This window comes from Monodelphis domestica, chromosome 2, assembly GCF_027887165.1.
Source record: "Monodelphis domestica isolate mMonDom1 chromosome 2, mMonDom1.pri, whole genome shotgun sequence".
Taxonomy (NCBI): Eukaryota; Metazoa; Chordata; class Mammalia; order Didelphimorphia; family Didelphidae; genus Monodelphis; species Monodelphis domestica.
Window position 1 is genome coordinate 197,579,921 of NC_077228.1, and position 20,117 is coordinate 197,600,037.

Sequence of the window (20,117 nt, forward strand, 5' to 3'; positions counted from 1 at the left end):
AGAATGGAGACCAGGAAACCATTTGAGAGTCTTGTTGTAATAGTCCAGGTGAAAGATATTGAGGCCCTGATGGAGGGAAGAGGGAGGTGAGTAGAGATCAGTGGATAGATACAAAAAATTGAATCAACAAAGATTTAGTAACTGATAAGAAATGGGGAATAAAGGAGAGACACAGGGATGACTCCAAGATTGAGAATTAGGTGACTGAAAGGATGGTAATGATTTCAACAGATCTAAGTTTGGAGGAGGGATAGATGGTTATAAAAACACTTTTTTTGCCCTCATTCTTAAAATAATTCCTACTATGTTAACAGAGCAGAGTTTCTAAAAGTTGTTGAACTTTACATTCTTTTTGCCCCATAGATGTTCTCAAACAATGATGAAGCTGTCATCAATAAAAAGCTTCCCAAAGAACTACTGTTGAGGTAAGTCTGTGAAATTTGAATTTTTAAAATTTCTGTTTTGCCTATTATAGAGAATTGTTGCTGTTTGAAGTCTTGTTGCTTGTTACTGTTGCTGCTTTTGTTTTGTCAATAGCAGATTTACATTGTAAATTGAATTAATTCTGACTAAGTCAGAAAGTATTGGCCCTCCCCCATGTATTTTATATATTTTTAAAAGGTTTTTTCCCTCTAGATTACATATTGGCATAATTTTAAAAATCATTTGCTGATATTTTGTGATCCATATTCTCTCTTCTCTCCCACCTCTCCCCTTTCCCCAAGATGGCAGATAATATGGTATAGATTGAGCTCTTCATTGCTCTTGACTAGGATGTGTCAGGATATTAAAAAATAACAATACTGCCAAAATTTATACATTTAGTATTGTATCCGTTATCGTTAAAGGCCAGATTGAATAACATAAAACTCATTTGGAAGAATTAGAGTATTGGAATTATAAAGGAATTTGTAAGGTTTGGGAGGGGTAGAGATAGAAATGAGGAGATATATAAATATTGGTTTAAAAATAGAGACATAAAAAAATTAAAAAACGGTCCAGATCCAGGTACCTTTCATAGGTATGGGTAAGACATGAATTTATAATAAACACAAGAAACAAAATGCTTTTCATTATAGGAGTGCATTTGTAAAAAAGAGACTATCAGGTCGGGTTTCTATATTTTCTCTTGGACTAATTTGGTTCTAGTACAGCTAGGCAGTATGTATAGTGGACAGAATGTGGCCTTACAGACACTTAACTGTGTAACTGTGTAAAGAAGTTTTTTGGTAGTTCAATGGGTATGGCACTAAATAAGTAAATTAATTTGGGTAGGATTGTCATATTTATTATGTTAGCTCATCCCACCCATGAGCAATCAATGTTTTTCCAACTATTTAGATCTAGTTTTAATTGTGTGGAGAGTGTTTTGTAGTTGTGTTCATATAGTTCCTATGTTTGTCTCAGCAGATAGATTCCTAAGCATTTTATATTGTCTAGGGTGATTTTAAATGGAATTTCTCTTTCTACTTCTTGCTGCTGAGATGGATTGGAGATATATAGAAATGCTGATGACTTATGTGGGTTTATTTTGTATCCTGCAACTTTGCTAAAGTTGTTGATTGTTTCAACTAGCTTTTTGGTTGATTCTCTAGGATTCTTTAAGTAGACCATCATATCATCCTCAAGGAGTGATAGCTTGGTCTCCTCATTGCCAATTTTAATACCTTCAATTTCTTTTCCTTCTCTAATTGCTACTACTAGTGTTTCTAGTACAATGTTAAATAATAGAGGTGATAATGGGCATCCTTGTTTCACTCCTGATCTTATTGGGAAGGCTTCTAGATTATCCCCATTGCAGAGGATGTTTGCTGATGGTTTTAGATAAATACGGTTAATTATTTTTAGGAAAGGCCCTTCTATTCCTATACTTCTAGTGTTTTCAATAGGAATGGGTGTTGTATTTTGTCAAAGTCTTTTTCTGTGTCTATTGAGATAATCATGTGGTTTTTGTCAGTTTCCTTGTTAACATGGTCAATTATGCGGATAATTTTCCTAATATTGAACCATCCTTGCATTCCTGGTATGAATCCTGCCTGGTCATAGTGGATGACCCTTGTGATGGCTTGCTGGAGTCTTTTTGCTAGTATCTTATTTAAGATTTTTGCATCTATATTCATTAGGGAGATTGGTCTATAGTTTTCTTTCTCTGTTTTTGACCTGCCTGGCTTTGGGATCAGTACCATGTTTGTGTCGTAAAATGAATTTGGTAGAACTCCTTCTTGGCTTATTCTGTCAAATAGTTTGTATAATATTGGGATTAGTTGTTGTTTGAATGTTTGATAGAATTCATTTGTGAATCCATCTGGACCTGGGAATTTTTTCTTAGGGAGTTCTTTGATGGCTTGTTCAATTTCTTTTTCTGATATGGGGTTGTTTAGGTAATTTATTTCTTCCTCTGTTAGTCTAGGCAATTTATATTTTTGTAAATATTCATCCATATCACCTAGATTGCCATATTTGTTGCCATATAATTGAGCATAGTAGTTTTTAATGATTGCCTTAATTTCTTCTTCATTAGAGGTGAGGTCTCCCTTTTCATCTTGGATATTGTCAATTTGGTTTATTTCTTTCCTTTTTTTAATTAGACTGAATAGTACTTTGTCCATTTTATTTGTTTTTTCAAAGTACTAGCTTCTGGTCTTATTTATTAAATCAATAGTTCTTTGACTTTGATTTTAGGATCTCTAATTTAGTCTTCATCTGAGGATTTTTAATTTGTTCACTTTCTAGTTTTTTAATTTGCATGCCCAATTCATTGACCTCTGCCCTTCTTAATTTGTTAATATATGATCTCAAGGATATAAATTTGCCCCCTGAGTACTTCTTTGGCTGCATCCCTTAGGTTTTGAAAGGATGTCTCATCATTGTCATTTTCTTCAATGAAGTTATTAATTGTTTCCACAATTTGTTCTTTAACTGGTTTTGGAGAATCGGATCGTTTAATTTCCAATTAATTTTCAATTTACCTCTCCATGTTCCCTTACTAATTATTATTTTCATTGCATTGTGATCCGAGAAAGTTGCATTTATTATTTCTGCTCTTTTGCACTTGTTTGCAATGTTTTTATGCCCTAATCTTCATTCTTTCTTATAGAATAATAATATTCCATCACAATCATATACTGCAATTTAGTTCAGTCATTCCCTATGTGATGCGTATTCCCTCAGTTTCCAGTTTTTGCCACCAAAAAAACAACTATGTGTCTGGATCTTTTTTCCCTTTTTCTTTTGTCACTTTCAGATAGAGACTTAATAGTGGTATTGCTGGGTCAAATGGTATGCACAGTTTCATATCCCTTTGGACAGAATTCCAAATTGTTCTCCAGAATGTTTGGAGCAGTTCATAATTCTATGAGAAGTGGATTAGTAAATTAGTAAATATCCTTAAAAATTAGATTAAACACATCTAAGACATCACATAGGTATTTCTGAAGATTCCTTTAGGCTCCACATAGTATACTTGTTTACACATATAAGACATATTATAGGTTATATTATAGGCATATTTAGGTTATTGCTACCTAACCTACCCATAACAATTTAAATTCCTTAAAAATGGGTACCCTTTTATTTTTACTAGTATAGGGATTTATTTTTACTAGTATAGGGATTAAATTTTTGGTTGTATTAAATATAAGAAAATGTGGTCATCGATTTTAAAAAATGCAGCTCAAGTCAAAATGACTCTTAATGCAGCTTTATTTACAAAAAGAGAGGAAGAGTGAAAGTAGAGAAATGTGAAAAAAGTTAGTGTAAAATATCTAACCTAAAACACTATATATTTGCCCCACTCCCTGGCTCAAACCAGGCAGGGCTAATTAGCCTTCAGCCAGAGGAATCTGAACCAGAGGGCCTGATGGTGAATACCCACATGGCCTCCTCCAAGACGGGGAGGCCTCTCAGGAAACTAATCTCTCCGGAAGCCAGGAAAGGAGTCAGCTTTTTACTCAAGCAGTGGCTATAAGAGGAGAAGATCCAAGAGCAATCTGGTCCTCCATGCTCCAGATTCAGCCCAGAAGACCTGACAGGAAGTTTTGACCTCTTTTAAAGACCTTTCTTAAGACCACTTCCTGTCCCTTCCTCCACTTTCTGGGACTAGTTGCAGTCTTTATATTTGCATAGCACTTGGGCAGTCAGGCTCTTCTGCAGGTATAAACCACTTTTGTAAGCAGTTTGTGGATTTCCCATATGTAATGGATGTCTTTGCTTTTTGTTGATTAAATTTACAAGTAAGAATGGGAGAGTTAATTCCATCTTTACAGTTGAGATTTCACTCTTACCTCCTTTTGCTTCTTTCTTGCTATTAGGGATGATATTTATAGGACTTTTATCTCATTGCAGATATTTATAGGCAATAGGAACTGTAATTGTTTGGGGAGATGGTGGAAAATTTCTTCTTGCTCTTATGCTTACACATCACCATAAAACAAATGGTTGTTGGCAGGAGGAGGAGGTGGGGGAAATTATATTTTATCATTTTCCTATTCCCTCTTTCCAAACCCAGTGCAAATCTCCCAAGAGATAAAGTGAGGAAAAGAATATTTTGCTACTGTTGTTTCTCACCTCATTTGTTTTCCTCACTCTTAATTTGCCCCAGCTTCAGTTTTCAATAAAAGAAGGGAAAGGATGATAAATCAAGGGAAAAGAGGATAAATTATGTCCCATATGGAAGAATACAAAGTGAGGGAGAGTCATTCCTATCTAATATTGGTAGCTACCCTCTCTTTCTTCTTTCTTTGCCCTACCTCTGCCATGTGTCTTCATATCTTATTTCAGAACCCTCTCTTCAGTTTTTTAATCTGCCAAATTGAAACTATGAATTCATTTCTCCAGAGAAACTATCTTGTGATTTTGTACAATATTACTAGTATATACTAAAAGTATACTACAGGCTAAGCAGGGTTTTGTGGATTGCCCTAGAAAACTAACAACTATGTATAATATTGTTTCTATAGGAAAAATTCAATTGTGAATGGTTTAAAAATAAAATGCTGCCTTTTACTGATATTTTTGGGACAAAAAACAAGTATTCATAGCCTGAAATATAATAGCCAATTTTGAATTCTGCTAAAATAATTAGAGACTAGGCCTTTAAATTATTCAAAGAAAAAATGAGTTTTTCCTATGAAATTTCAGCAGGCATATTATTATTAAAGGTTTTAAGATATTTGGACTTTTTGTTACAAGTCCCCCCCAAGTATAGTTTCCCTTAAGTATAGTTTAAATTATATGACAGCAATTGACAGACTACACTTTTTGGCACTGTGTCCAATTATTTGACACCATATATACATATACATATATACATTATACCATAATATACAGTCAGAAAAATCATGCTTTTGAAAGTATGCTACTCTGTTGTTTGTTACATGGTAAAGATTAAGCATTACCAGTGAATTAAGCAAATGTTCTGCTTTTGGTTTACCTTCAAGTTATTCTCCTAATACTTTGTCCGTCCTTTTTGAAACAAAGTAAATAAGAGATGATTTTGAGAGCTGGAATTCACTGTTTCCATAGAATGAAATTAGCACAGATTGACACTGTGCCCTTTGAAAATAACTCCAAGCATTTATCTAGGGATGGCTTCTGGAAATGAACATCAGTGTTTAGAAGACAAAGAGTCTTATGTCCTTGGCTAGTACCAATGTATATTTGCATTATTTCTAATGCTGGTCTTCTGAGGATGGTATTGATAACTACAGAAAAGTCAAGATATGCAATTGATTCCATGCATAGTCCTTAGTTGTGGGAGTTGTCATGTTTTCAGAATGAAAGAATATTGTCCATGAGGGGAATTATTTTTCATAAGAAACTGACAGTGCCTTTTTTGTATGTTTTCTTTTTCTCTACAATTAAACTAGGGTTCTTTTGGCATTAGTATTATGGTAAACATAGTGGGGGTGGGTAGGAGCCACCATTTTTTTTGATATTAGGAAGAAAATGTAGATGGGTTGCTTGTGTGCTTTTGTAGTAAGGGAGGGTATAATCAGTCAGGAAATTTTAGGTTCTAGTCCTACTTTTTCTGATACACAGTGTTCGAGGCAGTTCTTTGAATATAAGATACTAAACTGTATCACACAGTAGTAGAAAGGGTTCCTTCTCAGAAGTTCCTTACACTAGAGGTGTTGAACTGTTGATTTGTGGTTTTCTAAATTAGTATGAGGTCTGAAGGGATCTGTTTCTATTTGAGTTTGACACTACTGCCTTACTGTAATAAAATCACAAATCTAGAATAATAGGTCTTAAATGATCTGATAAATATAGAGTACTGTTGAGTTTTACTAAATTTCCCTTTTCTATAGTAGACAGCTGTTCCAGTGTCACTTCTCACTTTAATTATTTGACCGCATCCTAACTTTTGGCAATAGATCCAAGAAATGGCCTGATTTGGTTAAAAATTAAAATGCTTACAAATTCTTAGGCATCAAATGATTGTACATTAATAATTTGATTATCTAGATTTTTTTCTGGTTAGAATCCTCAGCAATATAGGACACAGTTATGAAGCAAGATAAAAAAAAAAAGACATCATCTGAGTTTTCCAAATTGAAATCACAAAATTATTTCATTGAACACTAGTTAATAACATTCTTCAGCATGAATTGTTGAGGAGCACCTCTCTGATTCTTGCTCAGATCATATGAATGAAAAGCATTTATTAAGCTCTTCTCAAATACCAGGAGTGGTATAGGTATAAATACCTAAGTTGGAAAGTCCTTGTCCTCAAGGAGCTTTTGTTCTATTAGGTTCATAAAACATATATTGGATAATCATGACCAAAGAGGTTTTTGGAATGGAAAGTCATCGAAATGGTGAATGGAACTATATGGGATCACTTAACAAATTTTACAGAATCAATAGCTATATTGATTTGAGTATAGATAAGTAGGAGAGAAAATACTTAAACAGTAGAGTAGATAATAGTTAGAAGCATAATTTTGTTGTATGATTTGGAGCTGGGTTGATAAAGATCTCCCCTTTAAATGTGGTTCCCATAAAACTTGATTTTTCCATTCTACAGGAGATTAGAAACAATGAAAAAGAAAGGGAATCTATTTGCTATTAGAGGTATGCTGATCGATTGAAAGAGTGATAGCAAGGAGTGAGAAATAAAATTATAAAAATAGTCAAAAGAGAAGGAAAAAAATAAAAGAGGAAAGGGAATTTAAATTAGTATTTCAAGTGTGTACTATCATGGTAGAAAAGGGTTGGGAAGAACATCCTATATATGAACCTCGCTTTCATCTTAATTGAACAAATGGTTGAACACATACACCCACACACAAAATTCAAAGGGAATTGGGCAGAAACTGGAATATGGGAGTTGGGGATTAAAAAAGGGAGGGTAGATTCAAGGAGGATTTAGTCATAAGAAAAACAAACTTCCAGTTTCAGAAGTAGAATAAAAAGGAAAGAAAGAGTAAAGAACCTGGGATAAGGAATAGGCAAGGTGAAGGATGAAAATAGATTTAATTAAATGTCCAGGTAACTAGTATTGAGTACACTTCTTTCTCATCATCCTCCATTTTGTGTGCAAAGGGGGTCTTGTGGGTGGGAAAAGGTAAAAAATACTAGAAGCTAGGTTAGAGGAACATTGTTAATAGCAATTAAGAGTCATAACTGTGAGCGTAGGAGGGTAGCAGAATGGATTTGAAAATAAAATATAAGAGTATGCTGTTTACAAAAAACATTTGAAACAAAAACATTTTCATAGAGTTAGAATGAGAGACCAGGACAATATCTAATATGCTTTAGATGAACTTGGAAAAACAGTAGTAGTGGTCATGATCTCAGATAAGACAGTAGACTTAATTTTAAAAGACATAAGTTAAACTACATTATGTTTAAAGGCAAAGATAATGAATTACTCTCTTCTTCAATGAAGTTATTTGTTTCTACGATTTGTTCTTTAACCAGTAACCAAACCAAAAAGTAAATAAGAGGTAAGAGGAATGAATGAAAGCTTAGAAAAATTAGAGTTAGTACTCATGTGGAGAAAAATAAATAAGGACAAAAAGGAATATACCTTCTTTTCAGCAGCACATGGTACATTCACAAAAATTGACCTTGTATTAGGGCATAAAAACATTGCAAACAAGTTCAAAAGGGCAGAAATAATAAATATAACCTTCTCAGATCATAATGCAATGAAAATAATCATTAGTAAGGGTACATGGAGAGGTAAGTCAAAAATTAATTGGAAATACGATTCTCCAAAACAGGTTAGTTAAACAGGTTAGTTAAATATTGCATGCTCTGTCAGGTGTAACCGATTCATTGTTCAGCTTTCTTAACTTTTCTTTCTTAGAGATAAAGCGTCTAAGGCAGTGATGGCAAACCTTTTAGAGTGGGACGGTGATCTGAGAAATGTCCTCAGGCACAGTATTGAGGGAATGGGGAGTTACCTGGCCCTAATACCTTCTGGCTTTCTAATAATAAACTTTGGTGAACTTTGTGCTGGGATGAAGGCATGCATGCCCACAGAGAGGACTCCAGTGCCCCCTCTGGCATGCATTCCATATGTTTGCCATCACCTCTTTGAGGTAATCAGGTAATGATTTATTTTGAAAAGCATCAGCAAAGAGGTGAGCAAAAGAAAAATATATTAGGCTCTTTTTTCTAGCTTGCTTATTAGTGCTTCCTTTGGTATCTTTTCCATTATACATTCAGTTCAATTTAACTCCACAGGCTAATTGATTGAAGATATTTAAGCTGATTTCAATTAGTCTAGGTTTGGAGCTAGCTTTAAGATAGGGGAAAATGAATCACAAGTTTCAAGAAAGTCTGACTATATCTTTTCAAAACAAACTATAAAATAATAAAGTGGTATGTAAAAGCATAAGATCTTTGTTTTTGTAGTTTTCTTTATTATTTACTATTTACTTTCTGAGGGTTTGGGAACTTCTTTTGAGACATTAATTTTAGGATTCAACACTTTTGGATACCTAATACTACTATTATCTCTACTAATCTTCCTTTCTCCATTTCTTGGAGAATTAAACTGCACATTCAACATTATTAACTTAAAAAACCATGCTCTTGATCTTCCATAATTCTTTTAAGAATAAAGGGGAGTTTTAAAAACATAATATATTTCAGCAGATGTCTTTGACTAATCTAAAATAAATCTTCATTTTGAAATATAAAACAAAAATAGTATTTTTATGCTTGCCTGAAATTGTAGGCATTAATTTGGGTCCCACAGAGTGAAATACTAACTATAGAAATCCTTTTAAAATAATTTGTTCTTTTTAGAATAGATTTTGCTTTTTAAACAAGCAAATGTTCATCTTTTAAAGCATTCTTAGATGAATGTGAATCTAGTAGTAGTTGAAATTAAACTTGGTCATGGATTAGAAAGTTAGCAAAAAATAAATTCAGGCATCATTACTTTTTTCATACATTGACTTTGGGTAAAGAATGAAATTCTTTCTTCCACAATATTCTTCATTATATTCAGATGAGAAAAGATTTTTTATATGATTAGGATGAGAAACGTTTTAAAGGTTTGCTCTTAGTAGACTACTTTTTTTGTTCTGGTATTCTCCAGTAGAAACCACGAACTTTCATGGCTCAAAAGATCTAAGATAGGGGGGCAGCTGGGTAGGTAGCTCAGTGAATTTCATATGTATTTGTTCTAGTAGGCTAGTTAGAAATTGAGTTGATATAGGAGTCTGAATGAGGTAAAATGGGATAGAACCCTCTAGTCATGAACTTGGGTAGTCATCTAAAAAGTTTCTTTAGGTACTTTTTTGAAGTAGAGTTGGATGAAGGCAGGTGGTTGGTGTTCTGTTTCTATGTTACTTATGACTTTAATATTATAATAATTTCACTACTTTTCCAGCAGAATTAAACCTATATGAAACATTTTGATGAGAATTTTGGGTTGCTATTTTTAAAGCAGTCCTACTAATCCTAGGATATTCCATGGTTCTGAGAGTGGAGTAAGGAGCTTGGGTAAAGAAAACTCAGACTTTTGGATGGTTGGGATTACTGGTGGAGTTGTCTACCTGTCAATATTGGTTCAGTGGCCAAAGTATAGCCATGAATGACCAAGAAACAGGTAAACTGAAGCTATTCAACTTCCTTATCTATCTTATTTCAAGAAGACTTCAATAATAAATTGTATATAGAGGACTCAAATACCAAGACCAAATATTTGGATTTGGAGTCAAAAGAGCTGAATTCAAATTTGAGTTCTATCACTCACTAGTTTGGGCAAATCCCATAACGTTTTGGGGCCAGGCCTTCCTCATCTAGAATAAGGTTTTTTAATTAGATTCCAAATCTATGATACTATGATACATCCTAATTTTGGATTGTTAGATTAAACAAGCACTTTTAGCAAAGGCCTGCCCCCTGAACAGCAATACTGGAAGGTCAAATGCTGAAGCTAAAGCATTTAAGTTTTAGCCATGTAATGAGAAGACAAGTTGCATTGAAAAAGGCAGTGGTGTTAGGAAAGATTGAAGATAAAAAAGTAAAAGGTAGGGGCAAAGGATGAGATTGATAGATGAATCAATGAATATGAGATTGGATTGACTTTGGAACATAGTGAAAGATAAAAAGGTTGGTGTGCTATGGTCCATGGAGTCATGAGTTTTGTCATTGTATAATAAATTGTTTTCCTGATTATGCTTAGTGTTCAGAACCAGGAGAATACTACTCAGGAAACAGCAACTGTGGGTGATTTAGTTTACTCTGTAGATACAATTGTTGAAGTTGGAAGGATGGATGAATTCTTGTATTCATTGGGGAAAAATTTGGAAAAGGAAGAGTTAAACAACATGAAGAATGTGCAAATATGTTGCATAACATAATCAAATTGCTTTCTTTCTTGGGGAGGGAGGAAGAGAATTTGGATCACAAAATGTTAGAAAACAAATGTTATAAATTGTTTCTACATGTAATTGGTGAGAAAATACAGTAAAATATTACTGGAGGAGAGAAGAAAAAAAGAGTGAAGGATTTAGAAATAGTCCTTTGTCTTTTTAGGAAGAAGAGAAACTAGCAATGGAGATAAGAGAGTATATAACAGAAGTAGAAAGAGGAATGGGGAGGATAAAAAAGGGAAAGGACTAAAGAAGAAAGCTTCAAGAAGAGCTTAGTACCATGTCTGGCATTTAGTGATGCTTTAGATTTATGCTTTAGATTTCTTTCTTCTTTCCTTTTTTTAATTAGATTGACCAGTACTTTGTCTATTTTGTCTGTTTTTTCAAAGTACCAGCTTCTAGTCTTATTTATTAGCTCAATAGTTCTGTCACTTTTGATTTTATTAATTTCTCCCTTAATTTTTAGGATCTCTAGTTTGGTTTTCTTCTGGGGGGTTTTAATTTGTTCGTTTCTCAAGTTTTTTGATTTGCATTTCCAATTCCTTGATCTCTGTCCTCCCTAATTTGTTAATATATGCACTCAGGGATATGAATTTTCCTCTAAGTACTGCCTTGGCTGCATCCCATAAGGTTTGAAAGGATGTCTCGCCGTTGTCATTTTCCTCAATGAAATTATTGTTTCTATGATTTCTTCTCTAACTAACCGATTTTGGAGTATCATATTATTTAATTTCCAATTAATTTTTGATTTGGCTCTCCATGTACCCTTACCGATCAATATTTTTATTGTCTTGTGATCTGAAAAGGCTGCATTTATTATTTCTGCTTTTCTGCATTTGAGTGCCATGTTTCTGTGACCTAGTATATGATCTATTTTTGTGAATGTGCCATGTGGTGCTGAAAAGAAGGTGTATTCCTTTTTGTCCCTATTTATTTTTCTCCATATGTCTATTAACTCTAATTTTTCTAAGATTTCATTCACCTCTTTTACCTCTTTCTTGTTTATTTTTTGGTTTGATTTATCTAAATTTGATAGTGGTTGGTTCAAGTCTGCCACTAATATGGTTTTACTGTCTATTTCCTCCTTCAATTCTCCTAGTTTCTCTATTAAAAATTTGGATGCTATACCATTTGGTGCATACATGTTGATTAGTGATATTTCCTCATTGTCTATACTCCCTTTTAACAGAATATATTTACCTTCCCTATCCCTTTTGATCAGGTCTATTTTTGCTTTGGCTTTGTCAGATATCATGATTGCAACTCCTGCCTTTCTATCAGTTGAGGCCTAAAAGATCTTACTCCAACCTTTAATTCTAACCTTGTGAGTGTCAACCCGCCTCATATGTGTTTCTTGAAGACAACAAATGGTAGGGTTTTGGGTTCTAATCCAATCTGCTATTTGTCTACGTTTTATGGGTGAGTTCATCCCATTCACGTTCAAAGTTATGATTGTCACTTGTGGATTCGCTGGCATTTTGATATCTTCCCCTAGTTCTGACCTTTCTTCTTTAGCTATCTCCTTTTGAAGCAGTGATTTACTTTAGGTCAGTCCCCCTAGTCCCCTCCCTTGATAAGCTTCCCTTTCTAGCCCCTCCCTTTTTATGCTCCCTTCCCCTCCCCCCTCTCCTTCCCTCCCTTTTTATACTCCCTCTCCCCTTCCCCTCCTTAATTTTCCTTTCTTTCTTGTCCTGTTGGATAAGATAGAATTCAGGATCTCACTGGATCTAGATGTTCTTCCCTCTCAGATTTGATTTCACTGAGAGTAAGGTTTAAGTACTTCCACTTCACGCTCTCTTCCTCTCCTTCTCATATGAGAGTTCTTCCCCTCCCCTTCCCATGTGTATCTTTATATGGGAAAGATTATTCTATTAAGTCCCCCCTATTTCTTGAAGTAAATCTTAGTGTTATTGACAGTCCCCCCCTTTTCCTTTCTTTGCCCCCACTTTCCCCAAATCTTCTTAATGCCCCAATATTTCCCTATGCACGTTTCTTCTAACTACTCTTATGATGCATACAATTTTTGAGAGTTACACAAAACATTTTCCCCACATATTAATAAATATAATTTGATGTAAATGTAGTCCTTATAGAAGAGAGTTTGACTTAAAGAAAAAGATAAGATTTATCTCCTTTTCCCTTTCTTTCATATTTACCTTTTCATGTTTCTCTTGCTTTCTGTGCTTGGATATCAAATTTTCCACTAAGTTCTGGTCTTTTCTTAGCAAATGCTTGGAAATCTTCTATTTTGTTGAATGCCCATACTTTCCCCTGGAAGTATATAGTCAGTTTTGCTGGGTAGTTGATTCTTGGTTGGAGACCCAGCTCTCTTGCCTTTCTGAATATCGTGTTCCATGCTTTGCGGTCTCCTAGTGTGTTAGCTGCTAAGTCATGTGTGATCCTTATGGGGGCCCCCCTATATCTGAAGCTCCTCTTCTTGGCTTCTTGTAGGATTTTCTCCTTTTCTTGGAAGCTCTTGAATTTGGCAATTACATTCCTAGGGGTTGTCTTTTGGGGATTTAGTATAGAGGGTGTTCTATGAACCCTTTCTATTTCTATTTTGCCACCTTGCTCCAGAACGTGTGGGCAATTTTCTTTTATAATCTCCTGTAGAATAACATTGAGTTTATTGTTTATCTCTGGTTTTTCTGGGAGACTGATAATTTGGAGGTTGTCTCTTCTTCTGTTTTCCAAGTCTGTGACCTTTTCAGTGAGATATTTTATGCTTCTATTTAATTCATTAATTTTTTGGCTTTGCTTTATTGATTCTTGCTGTTTTATGATCTCACTTTCTTCGAGTTGCTTAATTCTGGTCGTTAGGGACTGGTTTTGCTTTTCAGCTTTGTCTGCCCTTCTATTGGATGCTTCCAGCTCTTTTTCCAATTGAGCAGTCTTATCTGTCAGACTGCTTATCTCTTTCTCCCATTTTTCTTTCCAGGTCTCCATCTTTTGGGTAACTTCGAGTTTGAGATCTTCCAGAGCTTGTTGATAGTTTCCATTTTGGGAGGCATGTTCTGATTTTTTTTGGATTTCATCCTCATTCTCTTCTTTTCCTTGGGTACTTCCACCATAACAGTTTTCAATAGTCACTTTTTTCCCTTTCTTCCTGGAGGCTTGATTTTGGGCCATGTGAGCCATCCCTTTGGTGGTTTTATTGCCCTTTCCTTTTTGGTCTGGGGTCTGTGTGATATGGGCGGGTTTTCTGTGAATTTAGGTTACCTCCAACTAGTTCTTCCCAGCCTCCGAGGTTTCTTAGAGCCCTGGGCCCCTGATCACAGCCAAACTGCCCAGGTGTTCAGCTCCGCCCAGATAATCAGTGCATGGTCCCCCCCTGGTGTTTAGCTCCGCCCAGATGCGCAGCGCAACCGCCCTGAGTACGGCTCCCTGGGCCCCCTGTGATCAGCGCCAGATTCTCCCGTGAAACCTCCCTGAGACGTTTTTTCCTGGCAGTCCCCAGATCCCAAGGACCCTGGAGTGCCCCCCCCCCCCACATTCCCCACTCACTCGCTGTCCCAGTGAGCGCTCCGGTAGCTCACTCTGGTTTGGTGGGGGAGGTGGGGGGGGGGGGAAGGGCGGCTTAGTTCACGTTTCTGTGCAAAGCTTTTCCTCCTTATTATTATAGTGTGGAAATGTTCAAACCCCATGTACCTTCGCCTCTGTGGGGTACTGGGGAGTCCTTCTGTTCCTCCAAAGGTGATTTTTATGCTCCTTTGATGTAGTCTATTTCGTTCGGTGCCGGGGAGAGGAAGCCTGTGGCGTCTAGATAGCAGCCATGATTACCCGGAAGTCCTGCTTTAGATTTCTAAGAAGGAAGGAATGACCCTTGGTGTTGAATCTTTTGGTGGTAGAATGAGGGGTGGCAGCTAAATGGCTCAGTGGATAGAGAGCCGGGCCTAATAGTAGCAAGAGGTCCTTAATTCAATTCTGGCCTCAGACACTTCCTAGTTGTGTGACCCTGGGCAAGTCATTTAACTCTCATTGCCTAGCCTTACATTTCTAACAACACTAATAAGAAGTTCCCTCTAGTGAGTGACAATGAGTTAAAACTAGTTGGGTACCCTTTCTGGGGACATCCACTATAAAACTCTAGGCCTGTATTGGTGAGCCTGTAGCACATGTACCAGAGGGAAGGCACTCTGAGCCCTCTCTGTGGGCACACACACTGTCATCCCCACACGGAGTTTGCCAGAGTCAAAAGTCAGAGGGTTACAGGGCCAGGCTGCTCCCTCCCCACCCCCTCCACACAGTTTGCAGTTTGGGCACTTGGTCTCTAAAATGTTTGCCATCACTGACCTAGACTATCATTAAAATTCTTAGATTCAGGTATTGGTTTTAGTAAATTTCCTAAGTAAACCTTATACCGCCTTAGGATTGGTCAATAGAATTTCTAAGATCCTCTTTTAAAGGGGTAGAGTAATTTTAAAATCAACACAATTTATGCCCAGCTTCAAAAATGATTTATTACACCAATTTTGAGTTTAGCCTTGACCACCACCAACTTAAGACAAAAAAAAACCTTGTTTATAAATATCATGAAATTTTCTGCTGGCTGGATCAAAAGGAAGTTGTCAGTGACTAGTGACTTTTTCTACCTGGTGGCTGAAAGGGGGGCAATTTTGTTGTACTTTCCTAGCTTTGATGAAAAGTGGAGGGAAATTAACCTTTAACTTAAAAGTTGAAAAATAAAGTCCATGCAATTTTAAAAACTTGATATAAATGACCTAGAGCTTTTAATTCACATAATTTGGTTATAAATCCAGGTTCTTTAAGTCCAATTGGGGGTGTCCTTTTAGGAAAGAATTTGAAGGAAGGAACAATTTTAAGGCAGATTTACCAGAAACTTAGCAATTTGGATGCAGAACAAAGCTGGTGTGGGAGACAATGGATAAAATTCATCTGGATCTCTTATAGGAATTGAGTGGGCCCTAAAGGGTTTGGGGAGTCCATGCCTCAGCAATCCACTGTCACCAGAAAAAAAGTCAATTTAATCTGCAGTAAAACAATTGAAGCAGAACTCTGAGCCAATAACTATTAAAGGAACCTTGCCCCTTCAATGAATGTGACCTCAGTTTTCCTCCTTTTCTTCCTAGTACAGGTTTTATAACCCTCAGGTCCCAGACAGTTCAGGAAGTGGTGAAGCACAAAATACAAATTTTCATTAGTGATTTTATAGACAGATTCTAAGGCAGCGGGTGTGCAGATCTCACCCAATGTTGAACAATCAAAGGAAAATGATAAAAGGTTGTAGGGCTTCTAAAATAACTTAGACTTTCCATGAGTGGTCATAAGATCAAAATAAGGGTCATCTCTGCTGATAAACTGGGCAGGATGTGCCCCCATTATGATTAAAGATTCATAAGATGGGCAGTGGTAATTATCTCCCCAAATTTGGAAAATGCCAGCAAAGGCCCAGAGGCCCAGATCATCCCCTTCCTTAAGTTGGCATTTAATCATCAGGCCACATAAGTGGTGTTCTAAACCTTTTTATAATCTATAAAAAAATATCATATAAGAAAGAATCCCTTTAACTTGATGTGAGTATATCATATGGATCAATATCAACATGATTAAACTTGACTGATTGCATTTGAGTACAGGAATATTGAATAATCACTTGTGGTAATCACACTAAACTGAGTTATATAGATTGGAAATAAACCAGGGATAGATCATACTAAATTGTGGATGGACCATGGATCAATAAATCAGTCAATAATAATTGTCAATAAGTCAGATATTTATCACAGATACACTCTTTGGGTTATAATTGCACATAGCCATTCTGAAAAGCAATTTGGAATTATACACAAGAAGTTTCTAAGCAATATGTACCCTTTGACCCAGCTTACAAAAGAGAAAATGATGTACAGGCATTTTTATAATAGGTTTTTTTGTTTTTGTTTTTTTTTGCGGTGGCAAAAGAAACTGGAAACTTAAGATATTCAACATTTGAGAAATACCTGAATAAGTTGTGAAATATGACTGTGACTGTGTACTATTGTGCTCAAAAGAAATTAGAGAATTGATTTTAACAAGATATGAAAAGACCTATATGAACTGGTGCAGAGTTAAGTGAGCAGAATTGGAAAAATAATATTGTGATATAAATATAAAAATGATTAATTTGAAGATGAACTGGTTTTAAAAATGAAATTAGCAGAACTAGGAGAACAGTTTATACAGTTATAACCCAATAAAAGCCTTTTGAAAGCTGTAAGAACATTAAATGTTCTTGATTCTGGAGAACAAATGTGGAAAACATGTTATCACAGAAATCTGATAAGTTTTAGGGTACAGAGAGAGATAGGTAGATAGAGAATACAGCAATTGAGTGAATTTGTTTTGCATCTCTGCATAAGTTTTTAGAAGAAATTTGTTTGTTTTTTCATCCCACCCCCCATAGAAAAGGGATGAGGTAAAAGGGAGGGAAAATGGGTTTGTTTTTTTAAATTGAAGATGGAGAGGTTCTACAGATATGAAGTGTTTCAGATGAAATCACTATTGTTAGATTTACTTAAATGTTATTGTTACAATAACCTCTTATGGAAATATATAACATAAAAATAAAACATCAGTAAAACTGAAGATGATCAAAAACTACATAAGAGCTAATTATTTGGACCTGAATATAAGTTATATTACCTTTTAGTAGAGAGGGATTCTTCCACCACCCTACCTTTCTACCAGTAAATAACCCAGGTACAGCTGCCAACTGTATTGATAAATAATCCTTGTGGTTACATGTGGTCAGTAAGATTGTGAAGGTGAAAGATTAAATGTTTCACTGTTTTAGGTAGGAGAGGCAAAATGTTCTGTTTGGTTATATGTGTATCCAAAATCAAAAGAAACTTAGTTTATTTTGTAACAAGATGTATCTTCTTTCTTTTAGGATTTTCTCTTTTTTGGATGTTGTTACATTGTGTCGCTGTGCTCAAGTCTCCAGGGTAAGAATAGCTGACATAATTATAATGGAACCTTCATGATACTGGTGTTGTGGGGGGGACAAAACTAATAACATTTACTCAGCTAACCTTTTTTTTCCAATCAATTAATTAAGAGATATTTTTTCCATGCTTACATGATTAATTTGCTTTCCCTCCCCACTCCCAGAGTTGGCAAGCAATTCCATTGGGTTGTACAAATGTTGTCACTTCTCATCTAACCTTGTTAACAGTATGTAATTATTTTGGGGGAGAGACCGTTTGACCCTTGGTATAATTAAATTGATTTTTGTTATTATAGGATTATGTTATATATGTTGTATATATTTTCTAAAGGGAAGTTGAAGCAGGTAAGGGAACAAGCATTTAAGTGCTTGTCACTGTCTTCGGGATGTTGCAAATATTATCTCATTTGACCCTCACAACAACTGTAATAGACAGGTCCTATTATTATCCCTATTTTACAGTTGAAGAAACTGAGGCAGACAGTGGTTAAGTGACGTGCCTTGGGTCAGACAACTAGTAAATGTCTGAGTCTAGATTTGTCTTCCCTATTCCAGGCCAACACCATCTGCTCTACCACATACCTGTTCTCCAACCCAATTTCTTAATCTTGGGATGGTTAAGTTGAATAAAAATGTTCAGTGGTAAAGATATCAGAAAAATTTAAAGATATCTAGGTGCAATTTATTTAGTTTTATGAAAGATGAATGTTTCATTTTTTTAGTGAAAAACCTCTTACATGTATAGCGTGATAATAGGTTCTATAAGGACTTTTCAGAATATAGAAGAAATACAATCCCAGTAAAACAAATTACATTTTCCCCCAGTAAGGCATGGGACATTTTTTAAGGGTAAAGCAGAATAAAGGTTTATAGATTGATATTCTATGTATATTTGAAACAAACATTTCAACTATGGTGATCTTTTTTTCTTTTTTAAACCCTTACTTTCTGTCTCAGAATCGATTCTATGAGACAAAAATGATAAAAGTTAGACCATTGGGATTGAGTGACTTGCCCAGGGTGACAGAGCCATGAGGTACCCGAGGTCAAATTTGAATCTAGGTCCTTCCAGCTTCAACCTTAGCTCTGTTATCTATTATGCTACCTAGCTGCCCCTCTGGTGATTTTCTTTTTCTCATACAGTAGGTTCAGCTCTTTCTGAATGCACAAATATAAGCGTCCCTTTCAGCTAGAGTGCCTGTTGTTTGAGCAGATGGTTGAGGAATGGGTTTTTGTAGTTACAATTCTGCCACTGATTTTCTAGATTTCACTGAGTTTCTAGATTAAGTTTTTATTTCATTGTACTTGGATTTCTTCACCAGTATTAAAAGTTTTATATGTGTATATGTGTGTGTATAACCATTTTAATAGTTATTTTGGACATAAATGACATATAGAATCCAAACTTCCTTGAGGTTTTTTGTGTTGTGGTTTTTTTTTTGTCATAGGGTTAAATTAATTAACATAGCATAGCAGCTTTTTACTGAATCAAATGAAAGGAGACATTAGAATAGTATAGAATAGAATAGAATGCTGGTTTTAGCTTTGCCATTTATTCCTGTATGTGAGTTTGATTAAGTCACTTAACCACTCTGGTTCTCAGTTTCCTCATATGTAAAAATGAAGTCATTGTGCTAGATGACCTCTGAGGTCCCTTCTAACTCTTGAACTGGAATCCTATGATTCTCTCCTTATATATGTCTTGTTCTTACACTAAGCAAGGAATAGTAGTTCTTTATCTCAAGGTCCAATGAGCTAGAGTTCCTAGCTCTTGCCTGGATTTTTATCTTGAACCAAAGGGACTTCAGTCCTCAGACCTGAAAATTGAAAGGAAAATAAAGCCTAAATACAAATATCACCTTTAAGGTATTTTGTAAGTCAGTTCTTTCGTTTCCCTTTAGAAGTACACCTTTAATCCTGAAATCTTTGGCCTCATCTCATAATAATGAAGATATTTGAAGACCTAGGTTCCAATTACTTTTTAATTCATGGAATCCAGGTGAATCATAGTTTTTTAGTAGATGAGTATAAGAGTTTATCAATTCCTGAAGGGTGGTAATGAAATGGCCTAATTGTATAATTCTCACAAAATATAATATTGGGTTGTGCCATTTCTATTTGGTAATAGAGCAAAGTAGATATGACTGAATTAGCATGCCTATCCATCCATTTCTACCTTTATATCCTTGGTATCCTAGAACAAAGATATCAAACTCAAGTAGAAATGGGAGGATCTAAATCATATATAAGGATCCCTATAAGCTGCATATTGGCTTAGGAAATCACATTTTATTATATTTTTATTTTGTTAAATATTTCCCAGTTACATTTTT

At 35.3% G+C, this 20,117-nt stretch overlaps 1 protein-coding gene across 2 annotated transcripts in view; it reads left to right on the forward strand.

Annotated features, from left to right (window-relative positions):
- The window catches only part of FBXL20 (F-box and leucine rich repeat protein 20), a 95,087-nt gene that overhangs the window by 46,224 nt on the left and 28,746 nt on the right, over positions 1-20,117 (forward strand). For both annotated transcript variants that reach the window (XM_007482320.3, XM_007482319.3), the window contains exons 2-3: positions 364-425; positions 17,728-17,782. In XM_007482320.3, the coding sequence (XP_007482382.2) occupies positions 364-425; positions 17,728-17,782 (117 nt within the window). The remainder of the gene's footprint in view (positions 1-363; positions 426-17,727; positions 17,783-20,117) is intronic.